This window comes from Epinephelus fuscoguttatus, linkage group LG19 (assembly GCF_011397635.1).
Source record: "Epinephelus fuscoguttatus linkage group LG19, E.fuscoguttatus.final_Chr_v1".
NCBI lineage: Eukaryota > Metazoa > Chordata > Actinopteri > Perciformes > Serranidae > Epinephelus > Epinephelus fuscoguttatus.
The window spans coordinates 18,474,779-18,494,003 of record NC_064770.1 but is presented as its reverse complement, the minus strand read 5'-3'; the positions used below and the strand labels follow the sequence as shown (position 1 = coordinate 18,494,003).

General features: G+C 40.6%; 1 protein-coding gene across 1 annotated transcript in view; it reads right to left on the bottom strand.

Annotated features, from left to right (window-relative positions):
- The window catches only part of baiap3 (BAI1 associated protein 3), a 57,007-nt gene that overhangs the window by 34,537 nt on the left and 3,245 nt on the right, over window positions 1-19,225 (bottom strand). Inside the window, exon 2 of the mRNA XM_049560567.1 lies at window positions 8,099-8,241. Coding sequence (XP_049416524.1) covers window positions 8,099-8,232 — 134 coding nt within the window. The 5' untranslated portion in view covers window positions 8,233-8,241. The remainder of the gene's footprint in view (window positions 1-8,098; window positions 8,242-19,225) is intronic.

Sequence of the window (19,225 nt, the reverse complement as noted above, 5' to 3'; positions counted from 1 at the left end):
GCATGAAGGGCAATATGACATCTGTATGCATTTTAATAAAATAAGCAGATTCTTTAATCTGATTCATCACGGTTGTCAGTGCAAAATATCAGCCTGCAGCTCCTATCGTAACAGAGGATCTCTGTGACAAGGATCCCCTCCTCAAAACGACACACAAGACTTGTTTGTTTTACTCTAATTACACATTTGATTGAGCAGCAAAACATTACAGGTGAAAAGGATCTAATGTGGAGATACGATCTTAGAATCTCTCCATTCAATAACTTGTGTATGAACTCCCGGCTAGAGCTACTGACAGACAGAACAGACGCTTGGTGTGAAATTGTTTTCAAACTAGGTCCTCCTGGGTGCTTCGCGATGGTGATTCACAGTTTATACTTCCTCGCAGTGTCGGTCAATAGCTGACTGAGGATTTGACGCATTTCAAAACAAGCAAAGGGCAACTCAAACGTAACGCTCTTACGTGTTGCCTGAATACAAGGTATTCAAAGACGCTTGAACAGTGAACCTCTGATTTATGTTCCCATTCATCAGACAAAATTCTATAGCAGGAAAATCATTCCTGATACATCTGACAGTAGTAGGTCATACTGTTCCATATTTAGTATTGCAGGGTTTACTATTGTATGTCCATAACTGCATGTTTTTAGGAATCCAATCCCATGAAAAGACCAAAACAATGAACTCATGCTGCTAATAAGTGCTGCCTGTGTAGTCAAAGCCTGGTACATCTTATTCCTCTGTGAGCTCCCACTGTTGTCCAAAATCTATTAAAAATATATCAGCGAGCCACTCTGCTGAATTTTCCTCCAACACAACGAACATGGGCACTATAGTGTACTTAAAGTCAAACACATACACACCATTTATTGCTGTAAATGCTGACTTATGTGGGATTTGTACTTCTGCATCGAATCAACATCGTACCCTACGCCGTAGCCTGACCGGCACCTCCCAAAAAATGTAACTACACATAGCGACGACGCAGACTTCCTGTCTATTATTGTAAGCTGAAACCATTTCCCTCAGTGGAAACAAAGCTTTTATGTACTTTAAATTCACAAAAGAAACAATAATTTGTGAAGATACTAAAGCCTACACAAGAATAGCATTTTAAGCCTTATGCGTGATTTATCCTTCAGGGATTTATACTTCGGGATTTATCCTGGTTTCATATGAGCAGAGGAAATATCCACTCGTCGCTAGGCTAATTTATACAATGTCACAGGCTTGTGCTAATAACGTTAGCATGTTATATTTGTTTGGAAAACATGTTTAGTATAAGATAGCAATTTTGTCAGTGAACTTGGTGAGTTGTAATGGAGCTGAATTTTGTAACGTTGTCTTTGTTAAATGTTGCTGTTGCCCCTGGCTTCATATGAGTAGAGGAAAAGTCTGCTACCCACTAAGCTAATTTATACAATGTAAAATGCCATAGACTTGTACTAAAAACATTAGCATGTTGTATTTATGGGGAAAATGTGTCCAGCAAAGGAGTGCTTTATCTGTGAATGCTGTGAGTTATACTGAAGCTGATTTGTGAATTTGTTTTGAAGTTGTCTCCATTGAGTCATGTTTAATGTTTGTTTTGGGTGTGTTTTGAATTAGCTCAACTTTACAGCACTTAACAGAAACTCCACCGCTGACTAGTGTTTTGGAGGTGTGACACTGACACACTACCACACAAGTATAAATGCTCACAATGGCATAGGTTATGTGCATAGGCTACAGCGTACACCCTGCATAGAGCTGACCCACAAGTAAAAAATCCCAGCTCAGGCCCAGCCACAGTGTGGATACTAAGGTTGCCCTTTGAAAGTCAAAGATTCAGTTGGAGACCTCTGAGTCGACAAAGATTCCTTCAAGTCAAGCAGTCTTTTTCAGTCAGTGAGCAGTGTACATCTGGGGACATTTCGGTTGTCAAATTTTGCTGCAGAGTGAGCGCCCTTTGCTTTCACGCAGCTCTTCAGTACAGGCAGCTGTGGACACATAGACTGCTGCCTGGCGGAAGAGGCAGATCTGCCCTGCCAGGCTCTAGGGCCATGTTACCTTCTGCCCTCTGCATAGTAGTGGTGAATTTAAAGCTCACAGCAACTTGATACAGTCCCTTTTGTTTGATGTCTAGTGTCCGATCCAAAATTAGGCTGGTTAGGTTGGTTACTATGCTACGTGAATGTCACTATCACACTTTACATCCTGCTGAATTCTGTTCAAACTCTCAAATTCTATATAGAATAAAGGAACAAATGGTTGAATATTTGTATTGAACAACCCAATCTGAGTCGTATACAGCCCAAATGGATACTCAACCCAAGCCTGACAGGACCCAACTTCTTGGGCCAGGTACGGTATGGCTATATATTTAGAAATGATGTTTGGGTTTGGTTCCGGTTTGGCCTATGACAAACCAACAGCCTGTGTTGTCTGACTCCTAGAAATTAATCTGAAACCTGTAATAAAGGGTCACAGGTAGAGCAGACTGCTTTATTTTAAGGGGTCAAATGGACAAATAAGGTTGGGAGCCTCTGCACAGGAGCACCAAATGTGCACTAATTCACGGCTGAAAACAGTCCCAGAAAAATAGCTACACTGTTTACTCCTGTTTGACGATTGCGAAAAACAACAATCCCCAGCAATTTTAGGATCTAACTGTACCTTTAGAAAAACAAAATGATGCAGTATCGGTTTCTAAGATTCGGTAAAGATGCCTTCAGTTGGAACAAACACATTGTTTTGGTGTTTTCATGCAGTTACTGGCAATAAGAAAAATATAGAATAAGAACAGTCTTGCTCTTTATATGTAAGTTATACCTGTCATTAATTACTGTAATTGTATGCACATGTAAATTTGATGAGTTATTCTGCATTAATAAAAAATGAGAGCCTCTGTACAGTGTCACAGAGGGGTCAAATCCATTAATGACACAGCAGCGAGCTCACAATCTTAAACACAATGAAGTCAAGTGTGAAATATGAAGTCCACTGCTGTTAACAGAGATGGAAAAGAACAGTAAAATAAGCAGATTATAATATAAATTTAAATGTATCTCCATAACGCCCGGTCAAGCTCATCTCTGACAGTGTCTCCTGCACTCCCACAGCCTTAACACCTAGCTCACATGGAGGCAAAACCATAATTTGCTCAACTGAATTAAAAAGTTCACCTGCAACGTGCTGGTCTCTGCTCTGAGAGCTCGGCTCTGACAGCCCACTGTACAACCGGGTCAACAACTGGGGACGGAGCTGCCCAAATCTAGCCGGCCTCATTTGCAAATTCTCAATTAAAGTGAGAGCGCAGGCAGACCAGCGGCAGTCTGAATGAATAACAAAGATCAACAGCCTGCCTCTAATGACTAGCGCTCAGGGTACGGCTGAGACTCAGTGGGGAGGATGTAGCACCAGGGAGCTGGCATGGGAAATGAGGAAAAAGGTGAGATACTGACATTTCGAATCACTCTTTAATTAAGAACATAAATAAGGTCTTTCCGGAGCTGATTTTATATTGAACTGCATTAAGAACATAATTAATGCTAAAACAATAACACATACAGAGACAGCACTAATTAAAACACATTCAGGAAAAATGGACAATATTAGTCTTTCTAAACCACAACTGATCAGTGACCAACAAAGCATCTGAGGTTATCTCTCACGTTATAAATAGACACGGTCGTCAGTGCAAGTATAAGTTCACATGGTGGCAGCAGCCCGTGTTTAGGTTGCTATAGAAACCTCAGGTTCATACTATTACTTTTGGCTTTAGATGAGGCTTCAAAACAAGACTGAAAAAAAAAAATATATATATCAGATGACTAAATTTACCTGTGCCACTTCATTTGTTGCTATGACGCAAAACAAGGAAAATTAAAATTTTAAAAAAAAGGAATACACTTTCAGATTGATCAGACAAGACCAGAGTCAAGGATGAAAAGTCCAGTAAAGTCATCTTTATTCTTCCCCAAGAACACAGCGCTGTCAAGGTAGTGGTAACAGATGCCATACATCAAGACATTACACAGCATAATAACAGAAACAAAATACATACATACAGTACATAAAGGACAGATTACATATCTACATAGAGATACACAAACCCACATATAGTACATGCATGCAGTACACAGCATATGGACATAAATACAGACATACACAGAAACATACTATGTAAATGCACAAGTATTTTCATTAAAAAACATGTAGGCTAATAACTCATTACAAATCAACACATAATCACTGGGTTATGGTCAAGCAGTGAGTAGCTCCTGCCTTTTCAAACACTGACCCTGACCCTATATGTAGGCGTGGCGTTGTATTTTTTACATTCATGAAATAGAAATGGTGACTGCTTGCTTATACTCCGACCCAGAGAAACATACTGTCAAACCAATCCCCATACTACCATACTATATAGTATGCAAGAAAAAAATTAGTATGTCCCAATACATAATATGTGCCAAAAATACCAGGATCTTCTGCTACATCCAGTTAGATTTTGCAGTATGCAAGCCAGCATGCTTTTCTGGATATTCACAATCCTCTGCAGCGAAAGATACGTCACATGGACTGTCAGAAGTCACAATGATGGATGCCATCACATTCAGGTGACTGATGACCAGTCGATTAGCAATAATAGGAATAGTAATTGTTTAACTGAATAAAATAATCAATGAAACAATCACAAGGACATGTATAGCCTATGTAATTTTACTTTTGTGAATATAATATGTTAGAATCTACAATGTATGCAGTTACAAAATAACAACATCAGAGTTGTCCAGGTTGACCTCCATCTCTGGTGAGCTCAGTGAATGCGTTTTGTTTTGTCTCCATGGTAACAGATACATGAGTAAGAGGGTCAAGGTTCAGGGCATAATGTTATGAAGAAGCAGTATGTCCTGATTTTGTGCATACTGCATGCAACATTACGTACTTTTTAGGGCAGCTGCAGCACCTACTTGGAAGTAAAAAGAAAAGGTATGTGATTCGGAACACACCCCTACTTGCCATTGTCTCCGCTTGCATGATACATACCATCAGCAGTGAAGCAGCTGTCGCCTTTTCTAACCTGGTCTGCAGGAATTAATTACATTGTAACCGTCTCAAGAGTCGCCATCTTTATTGTTTACATCCTGCAAATGCGGAAGTTCAACACGGTTTAAGTTATCCTGTGTGCATGCTAGTGGAATCCTCCAGTAATAAGTCTGTGAACTATTCCGTTCACGATGCAGATGGTTGTCTGTGTGTGGTTAAAACGCAATATCTCCAGCCTAAAAGTAACATCTTAGTAAATTCGAACAGTGCACATTTATTACGATAACATACTAATATAGCAGTAAGATTTATACTTCATACAGTATTTCTTAGACGTGTACATTTTCATATTTTATTATCTGGATGGCATGTTCACAAGATGAAAAGTGGATTTGCCCCATGTTCTTGGTTGTTCCATGTTTCTTTAATCTATTAAATGTCAGAAAATATTGAAAAATAGCCATCGCAGTTTCCCAATACCCTAAGCAACACCTTCAAATTGCTTCTTTTGTCTGACTAACAGTCCAAAACTAAAAGATATTACATTTTGTAGAATTCACGGCAAGGAAAGGCAGCAATTCCTTACATTTGGGAAGATGTAACCATTAATTATAGCTGCTGTGCAGCGATGGGTTGGGTCCAGGCATTTTTAGGCAATTCTGAGCAACAAGCAGAAGAATTGGAAGACATTTAGGAATTTAGCAACACAATGTGCCTTTTGCATCAGCTGAGGCTTGAACTCACAACCTCTGAGACTAAGAATCAATTTCTAGCTCACTGAGCTAATTAGTCAGTGACAACTCCTGTGTAGCTTCACAAATTGACTAAGCCAGACGTGCAGGTTTAGCAGCCGTCCATGCATGGAAAAGCAGATTTCAAACCACTGTAAAAAAAAATCAGTTATTGAAACAAAAATCTGAAAATACACATATTGCATCTAGACAGCATGGAGATGTTGGTAATTTGTTTGTAACAATGATTGATTTGCTTCATAAGTGAAAAACCGATGTTTAAAATTGTCATTTTTACATTGACTCCAATTGTTCACATTAGAGCAAAATTCAAAATGCTGTCAAAAATTCAGTTTTTGAGATAAAATTCTGAAATTTGCCACACATCATCTACCATGACTCTAGAATTTTGTCATTTTTTTCATGAGCACTGAAGATTTATTTAGCAAGAATTTGCATGTATATGTTTACAATCAAACATTTTGATGCACTGTAGGCTCAATTTTTGATAAATCAAAAATCTGAGAAACATAGTTTTTGTAGGACAGTCTGAAGATGCTCTGTAGCAAGTTTGGTGTCAATTGAGCAAAAACTGTGGAAGGAGATAGGTTTAAGAAGTTTTACAGTTTTTGAAAAGAACAGTGATGAACTTCATAATAGTACATAATATATTTTTAATAAGTTTAAATATACAAAAGTTTCTTCAGTATTGGGGCTACAGTTTGATGAAAGTTGTGAAGTTGTAGCACGTATGGTTGATGTTATGAATTTTCAAAGTTTTGAACTTTAGACGCTTGTTGTAGCACCACCATCAGGACTATTGGCTTGAGTTTACAGCTGAGGATATCTGGCATGAGACTGGACCTTTGTGCAAAGTTTGGTGAGTTTTCACCCATGGGAAGTATGATTTCCTTGGAAGAAGAAGAAAAAGAAAGAAGAATACCTAGGATTACAATAGTGTCCTGGCAGCTTAGCTGCCCGGACCCTAAATATTTGGAGTATTTGGCTTGAAAAGTGACTGAAATTATTAAACTGATATCAAAATAGTTGTAGATTTATTTTCTTTTGATCGACTAATCAATTAATCACCTAAACGTTTCCACTCCGGTCCAATGTGACATCTTAATGATATAGAAAACTTGATCTTTTTTGTTTTTGGCAATTCACATACAAAACTATTAAGTTAGCATATTACCAAGAAAAGCCTGACTTTTGACCTTTATCTGTTCTTTATTTCTTTTCATTTTTTATTTCTTTTCATTTTTTATGTCTGAAATACATACAAAAATAAATGCAATGACACATACCGTGGCCACACATGTACATACAGTATACGCACACACAAAACCTTTGATCCCATTATCCCACCGATCACCCATGTACCTGTAACTTTGATGTATACTGAATACACACACAAAAGACGTCCATAGACAAACTACAACATAAGGTGATGTGCTGCTCTTATGTGATGTGCATGATATCTTCATCACTCAATAGCAAACAGCAAGCAGCAGTGTGCTGCACCCTCATGTCGAAGGAGACATGTGGACATCAGAACCATGGGGTGTAAACTGATACACAAGAAAACAGCATCTGCAGTGCCCTCAGAGCCTGACTGTGCATGTAATAGTGTGGTTGATGTGTCCTTGGGGGAGAGGCAGCTTGTGCATTGCCTGCTCACAGCAAGTCACAACTCTGGAATAAATGCCAAACACATTAAAACATTCTGTTGACAAGAAATAATGACCTGTGGCTTCGGCTGGACGGCCAACCGAAAAACAAATGAATAACAGACAGGAATTATTTCTTATGAGCTTGTGCCGCCGTCTTCGAAGGGCTGTCATCTTCCGGAGCTACGCTGCAATTTAATTTTCCTCAAAAAAAAAAAAAAAAAGACTTTCATTATGAAAGCGATTACTTTTCCTAAGCGGTAACAATCAAGCAAATATTAACTATAGCTAGAAACAGTAATATATTAATAAACAGTCGGTGTGCTGCTTCTTGCTCAAACTCAAGCGAGGCTTAATTTGTGTCTGACAGCAACGCAATAGGTAATCTAAAAAGCAAAGGCTGGAAGTGCATCACAACTTTACTTTTGATCTCATAAAATCAGGCAACACGCTTCTGCCAATCAGTGTGCCCAGAGGGATTTCAGTTCAGTCAGCATCAATACATGTTCATCAGTTAAATTATAAGTAAAAAACAGTCATAAAACCACTATGTCAAACAAGACAGCACCAAAGTTCCACGAATGCCGCATCCATGACAAACCACCATAATGACCCAAAACCAGCTACTTGCAGTTGTGTGTATGCTTGCAAACCCCAGTGACTCACCTGCGAGGTAAGGGGTCAGGACAGTGCGTGAGGGGGCTGCTGGCGGTGGGTGGCGGCTCCCTTCGGCTCCTCAGCGACTGGCTCCTCTGCACCTGCCTCAGCACGCTACTCTTCAGGTCGAGCAGGGTCGTCATGATCTCTCACTGCCAGAACAGACACAAAGGGGCAAACATCAAGATGCTGTCGCCCTGGTCCACCCCATGATTGGCAGAGTTTATGTAATTCACAACCTCTATTATAGAGAAGTGAGTCACAATATGTACAATTCATTTCCGCTGCGGGATCATATTTATGAAACCAGTTGTTTCTGGAAATACAGTTGGCTCGGGGGATTCTTTTGGTCTAATCAGCTGCATAATCACCCCCTTGCTCTTTTAACATAATTATACTCTTCCTCAGCAGAAGGTGCTTTCTATTTCTGTCTGATGCCGCAGGGTGTGCAATTTATCTTGCACCTTTGGGTCTGGTCAGTTCAGAGTCAGTCGACCTTTATTTCTGGGATCATACTTTGTAAGAAATATGCAAATTAAGAAGCCCAGCAGAGCTGTGAGCCGCAAGAGCCCCATAACAACAAAGTCATAAAAACTGTTGGATCGCTAAAATGAAATGGCGAGACTCTGCAATAAAGCAAAGTAAAAGCTATGTTTAGAAATGATTCCCCTGGATGTCTTAATTGTAGACCTGGAGCCTCTGCAGGGTAAAAAATAGAGGATCTAATAACAAGACCCAGAATATGTTGCAAAAACAGCTCAGTATGATGATGTGAAAATAGAATAATAAGATTTTGACTTTTGAGAGTCAACAAAAGGAGCTTATAGGAAAAGTGTGCTGTAATGAGGGTTGTAAAGAGAAGCAGTCTGATAAAGAAGCACTTGTGATTTAATGAGAAACACATTCAGTAACAATTTGTGTACTTTCCTGTATAGTAAAAGTGTTATAATTAAAGTTGGATTAAAGCGTGAAATTCAGACCGTATGAGTTGTCTGGACACAGTTCCCAGCGGCTAGCAGTTTATGATGCACCAATGCTGACAGCACAAATGCCAGATTGATACTTCTGATGCCGTACCTACAGCGTAGGCTCTACCTCGACGCAGAGCCTGCGCCATACCCTACGCCCTAGCCTGACGTGCAACTCCCCAGAAACTACATGCTGCAGTGAAACAGACCACCTGTCTTTTTTTGTAAGCTGAAACCATTTCCCTCAGTGGAAACAAAGGTTTTATTTACTTTAATTTCACAGATAAGAAACAATAAATTGTGACGACAATAAAGCCTCCACTAAAATAGCATTTTAAGTCTTGTGTGCAATTTTTCATTCAGAGATGGGATTTATCAATGCTTCATCTGAGCCAAGGAAATATCCGCTTGTCGCTAGGCTAATTTATACAATGTAAAATGCCATAGGCTTTGTTTGGAAAATGTGTTTAGTATGAGACACTTGTTTTGTCGGTGAACCTTGTGAGTTGTAATCTAGCAGGATTTTGTAACGTTATCTTTGTTAAATGTTGCTGTTGTCCCTGGCTTCATATGAGTAGAGGAAAAGTCTGCTAGCTGCTAGGCTAATTTATACAATGTAAAATGCCATAGGCTTTTGCTAAAAACATTAGCGTGTTGTATTTGTGGTGAAAATGTGTCCATGACAAATGTTTGTCTGTGCATGCTGCGAGTTATAGTAAAGCTGATTTGTGTACTTGTGTTTGAAACTGTCGCTGTTAAGCCATGTTTAATGTGTGTTTTGAATGAACTACACTTTACAACACTTCACAGAAACCCTGCCGCCGACTAGTGTTTTGGAGGTGTAACTGCAGAGTGACACTGACACACCACTGAACAAATATAAATGCCTTGTAGGCCTCGTCCGTAGGCTACGGTGCAGGCTCTGCATTGAGCTGATGCACAAGTATAAATGCCACTTAACGGAGCTCAACGGGGAGGAACCGGGGGTATGTGCTACTACGTCCTCATATCAGAGGTAACTGCCCTGTGAATACAATGCAAAGTGATTAGCTAGCCAGTGGGATACACACATGCACTAACATGCACGCAAAGCCGGACCGACTTATAACTTAGGCTCGGACAGTGCCAGGTTAGCGGTTTCCAGCCTTTATGCTGGCTGCTGGCTTTATATTTATCAATATATGGGTATCGAAAATTACATGCGGGCGGCACGGTGGTGTGGTGGTTAGCACTCTCGCCTCACAGCAAGAGGGTTGCCGGTTCGATCCCGGGCGTGGGAGCCCTTCTGTGCGGAGTTTGCATGTTCTCCTCGTGTCAGCGTGGGTTCTCTCCGGGCACTCCGGCTTCCTCCCACAGTCCAAAGACATGCAGATTGGGGACTAGGTTAATTGATAACTCTAAATTGTCCGTAGGTGTGAATGTGAGCGTGAGTGATTGTCTGTCTCTATGTGTCAGCCCTGCGATAGTCTGGTGACCTGTCCAGGGTGTACCCTGCCTCTCGCCCGATGTCAGCTGGGATAGGCTCCAGCCCCCCGCGACCCTCAAGAGGATGAAGCGGTTAGAAGATGAATGAATGAATGAATGAAAATTACAAGCTATGAAACTTCAATTAATCGCCCAGTCTATTATTTGCTTAACCCACTGAAATCCACAGGCTTATATTTGGGACAGGTGTCTATATGGGACAGGCCTTTAATTCCTTTCACACAGAACTGTTGCTCAGCAAAGATCAGAAATACAGTCAAACTGTTCATTTATACCAGTATGAATATTACTTGTTTCAAAATTAGGCTTCAGAGAACATATAAATTATGAGTCATTCAATTAATCTAGCCCCAGCAGACAGCGCATCAGAGAGTTACGCTTCTTGAGGATTACGGCACTTGGCACACCGACACAACACCACTTTACCCTGTTAAAACAATACTCACAACTTGGATTATTTTTTATGGAAAAACTCTTTTGATCTGAGGACCCTTGTGGATTAAAGGAATATGAATAACTTGCATGACAGTCGAGGAATGGACACATAATTTGAGGTAGCCAACAACCCAGTTTTATACATTCGAAGAACTTCCTTAAAAAAATGAACTGTTTGGCAACCAGACCAGGCCTCTAATTGAGACAGACATTCATCTGTCAAAACGTGTAGCTACACCAGGCCAGTAAAAGGGACTGGGTGACCAACTGTTGCATTTGTGGACAAATAATTTATCATTAAGGAACAACCTCTATTAAAGTCCTTTTCAATTTCCCAGAATGTTTCACATTGCTGTTTTCATAAATCCGCATGGGCCTAAACCTCTGATTAATGAATAAGATTACAAAAACAACGGTTAATTTTTAGTAGCATAAACCAGCATTATTGAAAAAGACAGCAACACAGGAAGGAATTGGACTATACAGGCAATATATTTCCTCCACAAATATTGTAGAAAATCATTCTTTTTCACTTGGATATGGTTCAACAGAAGCAGGAAAGTTGTCCGAGCATTTGCAGAGAAAGGTAAACTAGGGCAGTCGTGACTGTGAAACATGAATTCAGAAAAATGAGCCTATCTGGCGACCTCAGAGAGATTGGCACTGTGTTGCTAAGCAATTCGCCGAGACCGAGTGGGTCTTTCTCAGGGCCATAAAGTGAACTTTCATTTCGGGCTGTGAAGTATAACTGAATTATATGACCTCATAACAATATTGTGCACCGTCAGTGCTCCCCGCAGTGGAGGAGCCGGAGAATAAAATGAACTGTTCTGTTAAAGGATATCTAATGAAACTGTGCATGTCTGCATTTCCCCCGAATAAAGAGGTAAAGAAAAAAGGGGAAAGTAAGCAAACTTGACAGTTTATTTGCAGTGGCAGAATCAATTGCTTTTCTAAATCAGCTTTTAACTATGACCAAAGCCGAGTCTATAGGCACAGGAAGCCAAAATATAAACAGTTTAATAGGAATATACTACTCCTTGTGATTACTCAAGGCCCACATATTGGCGTTAACATATTATCTTTAGGTGTAATGCCCCATTCTTTTTTATTTGGCAAAAATTAGTCACCGAACTTCCTCTCATGTCTGCAGTACATCTACCCTTTATTAGGAGTTAATCCTTTTAATTTCGAGACAAGGTTGGGCGTCTATAAATACCTGCAGTTCAATACTGAAGTCAGTTACAAAACCCCCAGAGGAACAGAATACATTTATTAGCTGACACATTTTTAAAGTCACCGTGGCAGCAAGACTGTTTACACCGCTGCCTGAGTTTCACCATTCACCTCAAGTAAAAAAAAAAACATCAGAATGATCTGATTTCAAGGTCAATAATCACATAAATGTCAGGAGTTCCTTCGGCGAAACACTCGAGGATGCTCACACATCTGCCTAGCAACTGAAGAGCCTGTTGTAAAATCAAAGACTCTCCTTAACAGCAGCCAATCCCTTTCGTCCCTTGTCCAATTTACTGCATGCTAACTGTGATACCGGCTCTACCTCGATATCTGAGGGTCTTTTGAGAGCCTGCAATAGTCAGTGTGCTGATGAACGGCTGCAGAGGAAGAAGAGACTCAAATAAAAAAATAAATAAATAAAAAAAAATAGGAACGACAAGGACACAAGAGGGAGGCTTTGATTGATGGAAAAGTTGTTTCAGAAGACAGCCAAAGAGACTCAGACAGTCAGACACTCTTTTCAATAGTTGACAGGCGATGTCTGTACATCTGTGCGAAAGAGAAGCAGTGAACCGCCGGGCCGGGAGCGTGTTCCGATTCTCCAACCGGCAAAAAAAAAAAGGCACTATCGTCACTGTTATTAACAAACTGTAATAGAGGACAATTAGCTCATTGTGCCCGTGGGATGAGATTCTGAGCTGATGCTGCTCATTTTGCAAGCAATGTTAATTTTTTTTCCCTCTCTTTTATGGCACTGTTGAAGGCTGCCTGTTTTGAATTACTGTGCTTACACCAAATGGATCCAGAAAATGAAACATATTTGCCTGCACGACTGCTATCACTCGGTGCTCCAGGCCAATTGCACAGAGAGCAGCCGTGCAGTCAGTCTCCCCAGCTCGGAATAAGCCAGAAATTTGTGGTACGTGTTGCATCACTGGACTGAGCCAAAGGACAGTATGCTATTGATCCAGGAGGCTGACACCTGATATCCACTTGGAACATCCACACTTTACTCAATTAGACTGAAGTGTCTGTGCTCCTTCCATGTCAGATACCATCAGCGGGCCTCATGCAGGAAGCGACATTTGAACAAATTTCCTTAGTTTTGTTCATATTCGTGAATCACTTTTATTTTGTTCACACCCAGTCATTTCTGGTATTCCCCAGTGTTGTCTTATTTTGGCTCTTCTCTGAGGTGAGAAAAGATTTTACGAGTGTTTGAGAGTTCTCTCACCAAGACAAGAAAAAAACATCTTGTTTTCACAATCCACAAATTGTCCAACGCAAGTTTATATAATCAAATTTAGATTAATTATAGAGTGGAGTAATTATAACTATGGGATCATTAAATTCACCAGCTGAAGAAATACTATTCGTCAACTGATCCCAATTAAGTCGAGAAAAACTCTTGGGCATACATTTTCTTTGCTTCCAGTTTCATGTCAAACCTTTATTTTCTAAAATTTCAGTCACTTAGCTGACCTCTACTGACATTTACAGCATCACAAATGCTTTACCATTGCTTGGTTTTTGATTTTTCTGTAATGCCAGAACTCACACTCTGGAAAATCATGTTTGCTTTGTTTAAGTCTGTGTTTGAAGGATATATCCAGGATGTCAAACTGACTCAGCAGCAACAACAGGTTAAAAAGGCAAAGATAGTTAGAAGCTAAAGCCGAACTGTAGGCTACAGATCACAGTGTAAAAGTGAACCACCACATCACTGCTGATCGCCACAGAAGACAATGAATGTAAAGGGAAACTTTGCTGATGTTGAACCAGCTCTGTGGCATCGCAGTATGTGCAGATGAACAGTGTTTGGCTTCGCCCCCGTGCCGCTGCCAGCACCTGGACCTCAGCCGTCACACAGGCAGGGATCTCTGGGGGAAGTCAAACAACGCTCATCTGCGCACAATGCAATGACACAGAGCTGGTTGAAAATCAGCAAAGTTTCCCTGCTTCCCTTCACTGGTTCCTGTACAGCAGGGTCGGTCTTTTTATATAATAATTAAAAAGCAAAAGCAGCATGTGTATACATTCAGTAGGCTATATCTTCAGTAGCCAGCTAGCTAACCCTACACTTCTCAGGGTCTGCTTTTGGTTTTGGAACAGGGAAGAAATGTATATCTTTTTCCAACCTCTCCAGGTAACAAGTATCATTGACACACGACATGCCCCAGGCACAACATTTAGCTCCAAATCCACAAAGCCAGCCTGAAGATGAAGGAAATCTGAAATGACTGCATTAACTAAACTAAACTAACTTAACATACTCGGGCGGAATGGACTCTGCAGAGGTCCGCGCGGACTCAAAGCGGACGTCCGCAAGCCCTGTGCGCTGATTTTACGACCATGCGGACTCCGCTCCGCGCACCAGTGACTGCTCGGCATGTATTTTTCACATCGCGGGCATTTTTCACGGACATTTTTACAGGAAACTACAATGCGGAAGTGCGTTCAACTATGAAAGCCCAAATGACTGCAGACATTCCTCGCGGAGTCCGTTCTGCATACGTTCTGCCCGAGTATGTTCGGGCCTTTAGACTCAATGGAGCACAGCTGTGTTGTTGTCGGACCCCGGTCTGAGATTGATGCTTGGTAGTTTGCATCCGAGGCCTTAGTGTAGGGTCGATTCTTAGGCATGTGCCAGAGTATTTGCACACGGCACAACACCTGCCCTTAGAAGGTGTTAAGCGGGCATTACCTATGGGAATTACAAACAATTTGCCATGCACTTCCAATTTATGATCAAGAGAGATTCATCTTTTAGCACACCTGGGTAAAAAGCAGGTTTGGATGGCTACGAATGTTTGGTGCATCTGGAGATGACTTTTTTTTCTCTTAACAGAAAATTAAAATAAACTATGTAAGAAATTTAAGGGAAGTGCTGCTGCATGAGGATCATTGTGTCATTTTCAAGTGAGAAACTCTTCTAATATCCTTTTTTTTTGTCAGACAGGAATAAGGTGTAAGCTTGTTGCTTTCACCCAGAGGTGGCGGATGTATAAACATTCTGCCTGCCAACTAGTTGTCAACACAGCAACATATCTTGTGGTATTGCTTTCGGATCTGTTGAGGCTGTTGTGAGTAGCTGCCTCTTGCATGATGGATTTATTCTTGTCAGCTTTTTAAACGCCACTCCTAAACGTCTTGAGGAAGCTCTTGCTGTGGGAGTCTGACTGAATCTCAGGGTTGTTGATACTTTCTGCTGTCAATCTCCAATGTGGCTGAACTGGAAATACGTCAGGAACATGAAAGTATAATGGCTAAGTTCAGAAACCTCTTTCAAGGTAATAGTTCATATATGGCCAATATATTATATGAACCATTGAAGAATACTTCATCTGCAAAACGGCCAATTACTCACCGCATGTTACCTTTACCTTGTGAAGAAAACGTTTTTCTTGCATGCCTCCCTGTCTCCACGGTGAACAAAGAATACCATTCTTAATGAATGGAAGTACTCGGGGGTTTGTGTTTAAAGACTGCAAAACTATGCTGAAACAGTGGTTCACGAACACTCACACAACTCCTTCAGTCTAATCCAAGTCTCGCTTATCCAGTCGTATGCTTAGTGCTTCTCAAACACATACATTTTTACTAAAACCTTTTAAAAAATTTAAAACATGTCAGTATAAAGAGTTTCATGTATGGCTGACTACTGAGCTTGGCCATGCGTTTGAACTCTGCTGAAGCGGAGCTCAACAGGCACACTCAGGGCGAACTACTCGTAGGCGGAAGGGTTTCAAATCATAATGTTTTAGATTGCAGGAGTTGTGTGAGAGTTTGTAAAAGGATGTTTTGCTGTTGTTTAACGTGGACCCAGTGTACTTCAATTCATGAAGAATTTGTTGGCTTCTGCTTTCACCACGCAAATAAACCAAGTTTTCTCTACAAATCCCAAAAAATACGCAGTAGTAGTAACTGATATACAAATGGTCAGGTTACAAGGTAAAGTATTCTTTTAAATAGTTCGGCCTCGTTGCCAGTTTTGTCACATCAAATGTACAGGTCCATTGTGTGGAAAAGGGAGGAGTTACCACTTCAATACTTTGCTATTAATGGATCAGTGCAAGAAAACGTATTTTAAGGAAAAACACTGATTTTCAAATTATCATTATTTTCATTAAGGATTCCCAATATATATCGAGCCGAAAAATTATCGTTCGATAATGGGACATTTTCATAATTACGCATTAATAAAATGACGGCCGATAAATAGTGCCAATAATATGACACCAGACGGCTTTCATTGACTTAAGAAGGGCAGCATCTACACACTCGACACAGTGCGGGGCAGTACATGTACACAGAGAAGAAGAACAACAACTGTAGCACGCTGTCTAGAGGGCAAACTATGTCACAGTGTGGACGTCTTTCACAGTTCCAGAGGAAGACAACAGGATTGCGCTGATCCCCGACTGCCCGACACAGGTTAGACACAGTGCCGAAGGACCGTCTCCAGAGTGTTAGCACAAGGTTAATTAGCAGCAGCGGTTTACATCCAACACCAAGCTTTTAAAAGGCTCGACTCTATTCTTAAACTTATTGATGACCACTACCCATGTAATGTCACAGTTAGCGGTTATATTGTTATGTCTCTGGCTGCGTGTGTGTGAGACACAGCCGCTTGTTTGTCTGAGATGAGTGTTAATGAGGTGAATCAATAGTGCACTGATGTTCTACTTAGTAGTGGTAGGATAGTCTATTGATAAAAACATTTCATACATCAGTAACGCGGACCTGCTGATGCACATTTAATGCGTTCATATGATTCAGCTGTTACTGTTTGTCTCTGTTAGTAGAGACTCCACTCAACACTGGCTTTCCAATTTCCAATTTCCCTCTTTGTTACTGTTAGCTATAAATGTAATACTGATTAAAAGTAATTTTACTCTCACAGCTTTGTATTTATTATGTTCATTTGTGGTGGAGGGTTATATGGGGGCAGGGGAGTTGTTACTTATGCTGACAGGTATGGAAGGGTCAGAACTGCTCTTTGTTTCTGTTGTGTTAGCAACAGTGATGTCAGTTTGATTTGGTTAGATCAGGGCTATGGAATATTAAATCAGCCATATTTCCTTTCCTTCCTTACCCTCAGGTTTACATAAACTACAACTTATACACTTCTTTTCAAAATACCAAAATGTGAAATTATCCATTATCGTATCGGTTATCGGTCATGAGAAGCAGGTAGTTATTGATTATCGGTATCAGTTGAAAAACTCCATATCAATGCATCCCTAATTTTCCTACAAACAGCAGTGTACTTTTGCCAAATGAAATGTCAATGAATCACAAATGTTCAGATCAGATTTTGCTGATTTGAATCACATTTCTATTTCTTATCCACACTACAGATTTTATGAAGTATCCCAGAAGGTCTGAATTTCTCAGGCCTCCAGGTGCTATTTTGTCAGAGGCTACAGCCTTGTGCAGGTAAGGTGAGAAAGTGTTCACTGTTTGGTGCTCTTCTTCCTGGGTGAGTTGTATTTAACAGTGCTATGCTCTCTTGGTGACATCTTTAAAAGGCCGTGCAGCTAAAAACCTGAGGCGTGTTTTTTCACTGTGGTAAACAGGGGAAAAAAAATGTTATTTTTAAAAAAAGAAAAACTGCTCAGGCATCACATCATATCCACTACATGCAGGCTGGTAAGCACCGATTGTTGACAGCTAACAGGCACCGCAGAGCAGCTGTCTCCCAGGTGAACTCATTTCAATTACGGGAGTGGATCTCTCCCAACTGGATTTCACTCTGTCTCAGCCGTCAACCCATAGTGACAAAACAGGTCGACGTGCCACCGCCGGTGGGGCACGGCTGCCAAGGAAACCCTGTCAAAGCCAAGTAAATGCCTTTCTCGCTACATTGGTGCCGAAGTCGTGCCAGGGAAACACTTGCTCACCAGTGTCTCTCTCCTGTGAGAGCCAATGAGCCCGGCAGCCAAAGGCGCCTTGCTGATAGGGATGGAGTGTCTCTATGGTAACAGCAGAGGAAAGGGAGCTGGTAAACACAGGTAAATGGAATTCTACAAAGGCTGGGAAAAAAATACCATTGATGTTATAATGTGTTCACCTTTAATGCAGTAAAATCAGTCATGACGGGTAATATTTCAATGTGACTCATGACCTTGTACGTCTTAACTACTGTTGCTACTTCACATTCCTTTCCTGCGAGATGCTTCTAGGTCAGACAAAAGACAGCAAGAGATACTATAGCAGGTCAATACAGTTACAAGGTCTACAATGTGTTCTGCACCAGCGGGTTATTAGCAGCTTCAAGGGACGCCTCAAGATTAGTCTTTGTGTGGTTCTAAGTAAACACCTTTCTAAGTCATTAGTCTTGTGTTGTCGAGCACTTCTCCAAGTGTCGTCTGAGAGTGAAAGCGTTGTCCTTTAGACTGGTATTTGTGTTTCAAATGGGCAGGAGAGAAAGAGAATGACAGAGGAGGGGGAGATTATGACATTCCAGACATCCTTGTTTTCCAATCAACGTAATTAGGAGTAGGGAGGCACGATAATATCGACACATCATCAGTAGATAAAGGCTTTAAAATGAAATACTGGCATTGGCTCAAAGTGAACATTTCTGCCAATATGACAAGCCATTAAAATTATGCTTTAATTATGTGAATGTAATTAGTTCAAATCTGTCAAATATGCCTTGATTGTGGCTATTGTCAGGGTCGGGATTGTATCAGCATCATCAAAGCCTGTTTAAGTAGAACGAATCTGACAGTTTTGCTTGAACATAAATATTGAAGTTGACAGTTTTCTCATACAATTTTTCTACCAATATTGGTGCACATATGCAGGTTTTTAGACGCGGAAATAGAAGTCAAAAAAAGCAATAGACTCTTTTTCCATTGCCAGTAGACCAGAGCAGTACACGGCCCCGCAGTAGACGAGTACCTTTCTGTTTTTATGTATTTATTTATTTATTTTTCTTGATGTGACACATTCAATGTCCCGATGGGCCTGAAAACAGGTTAAAAAACATCCAATCATTCAT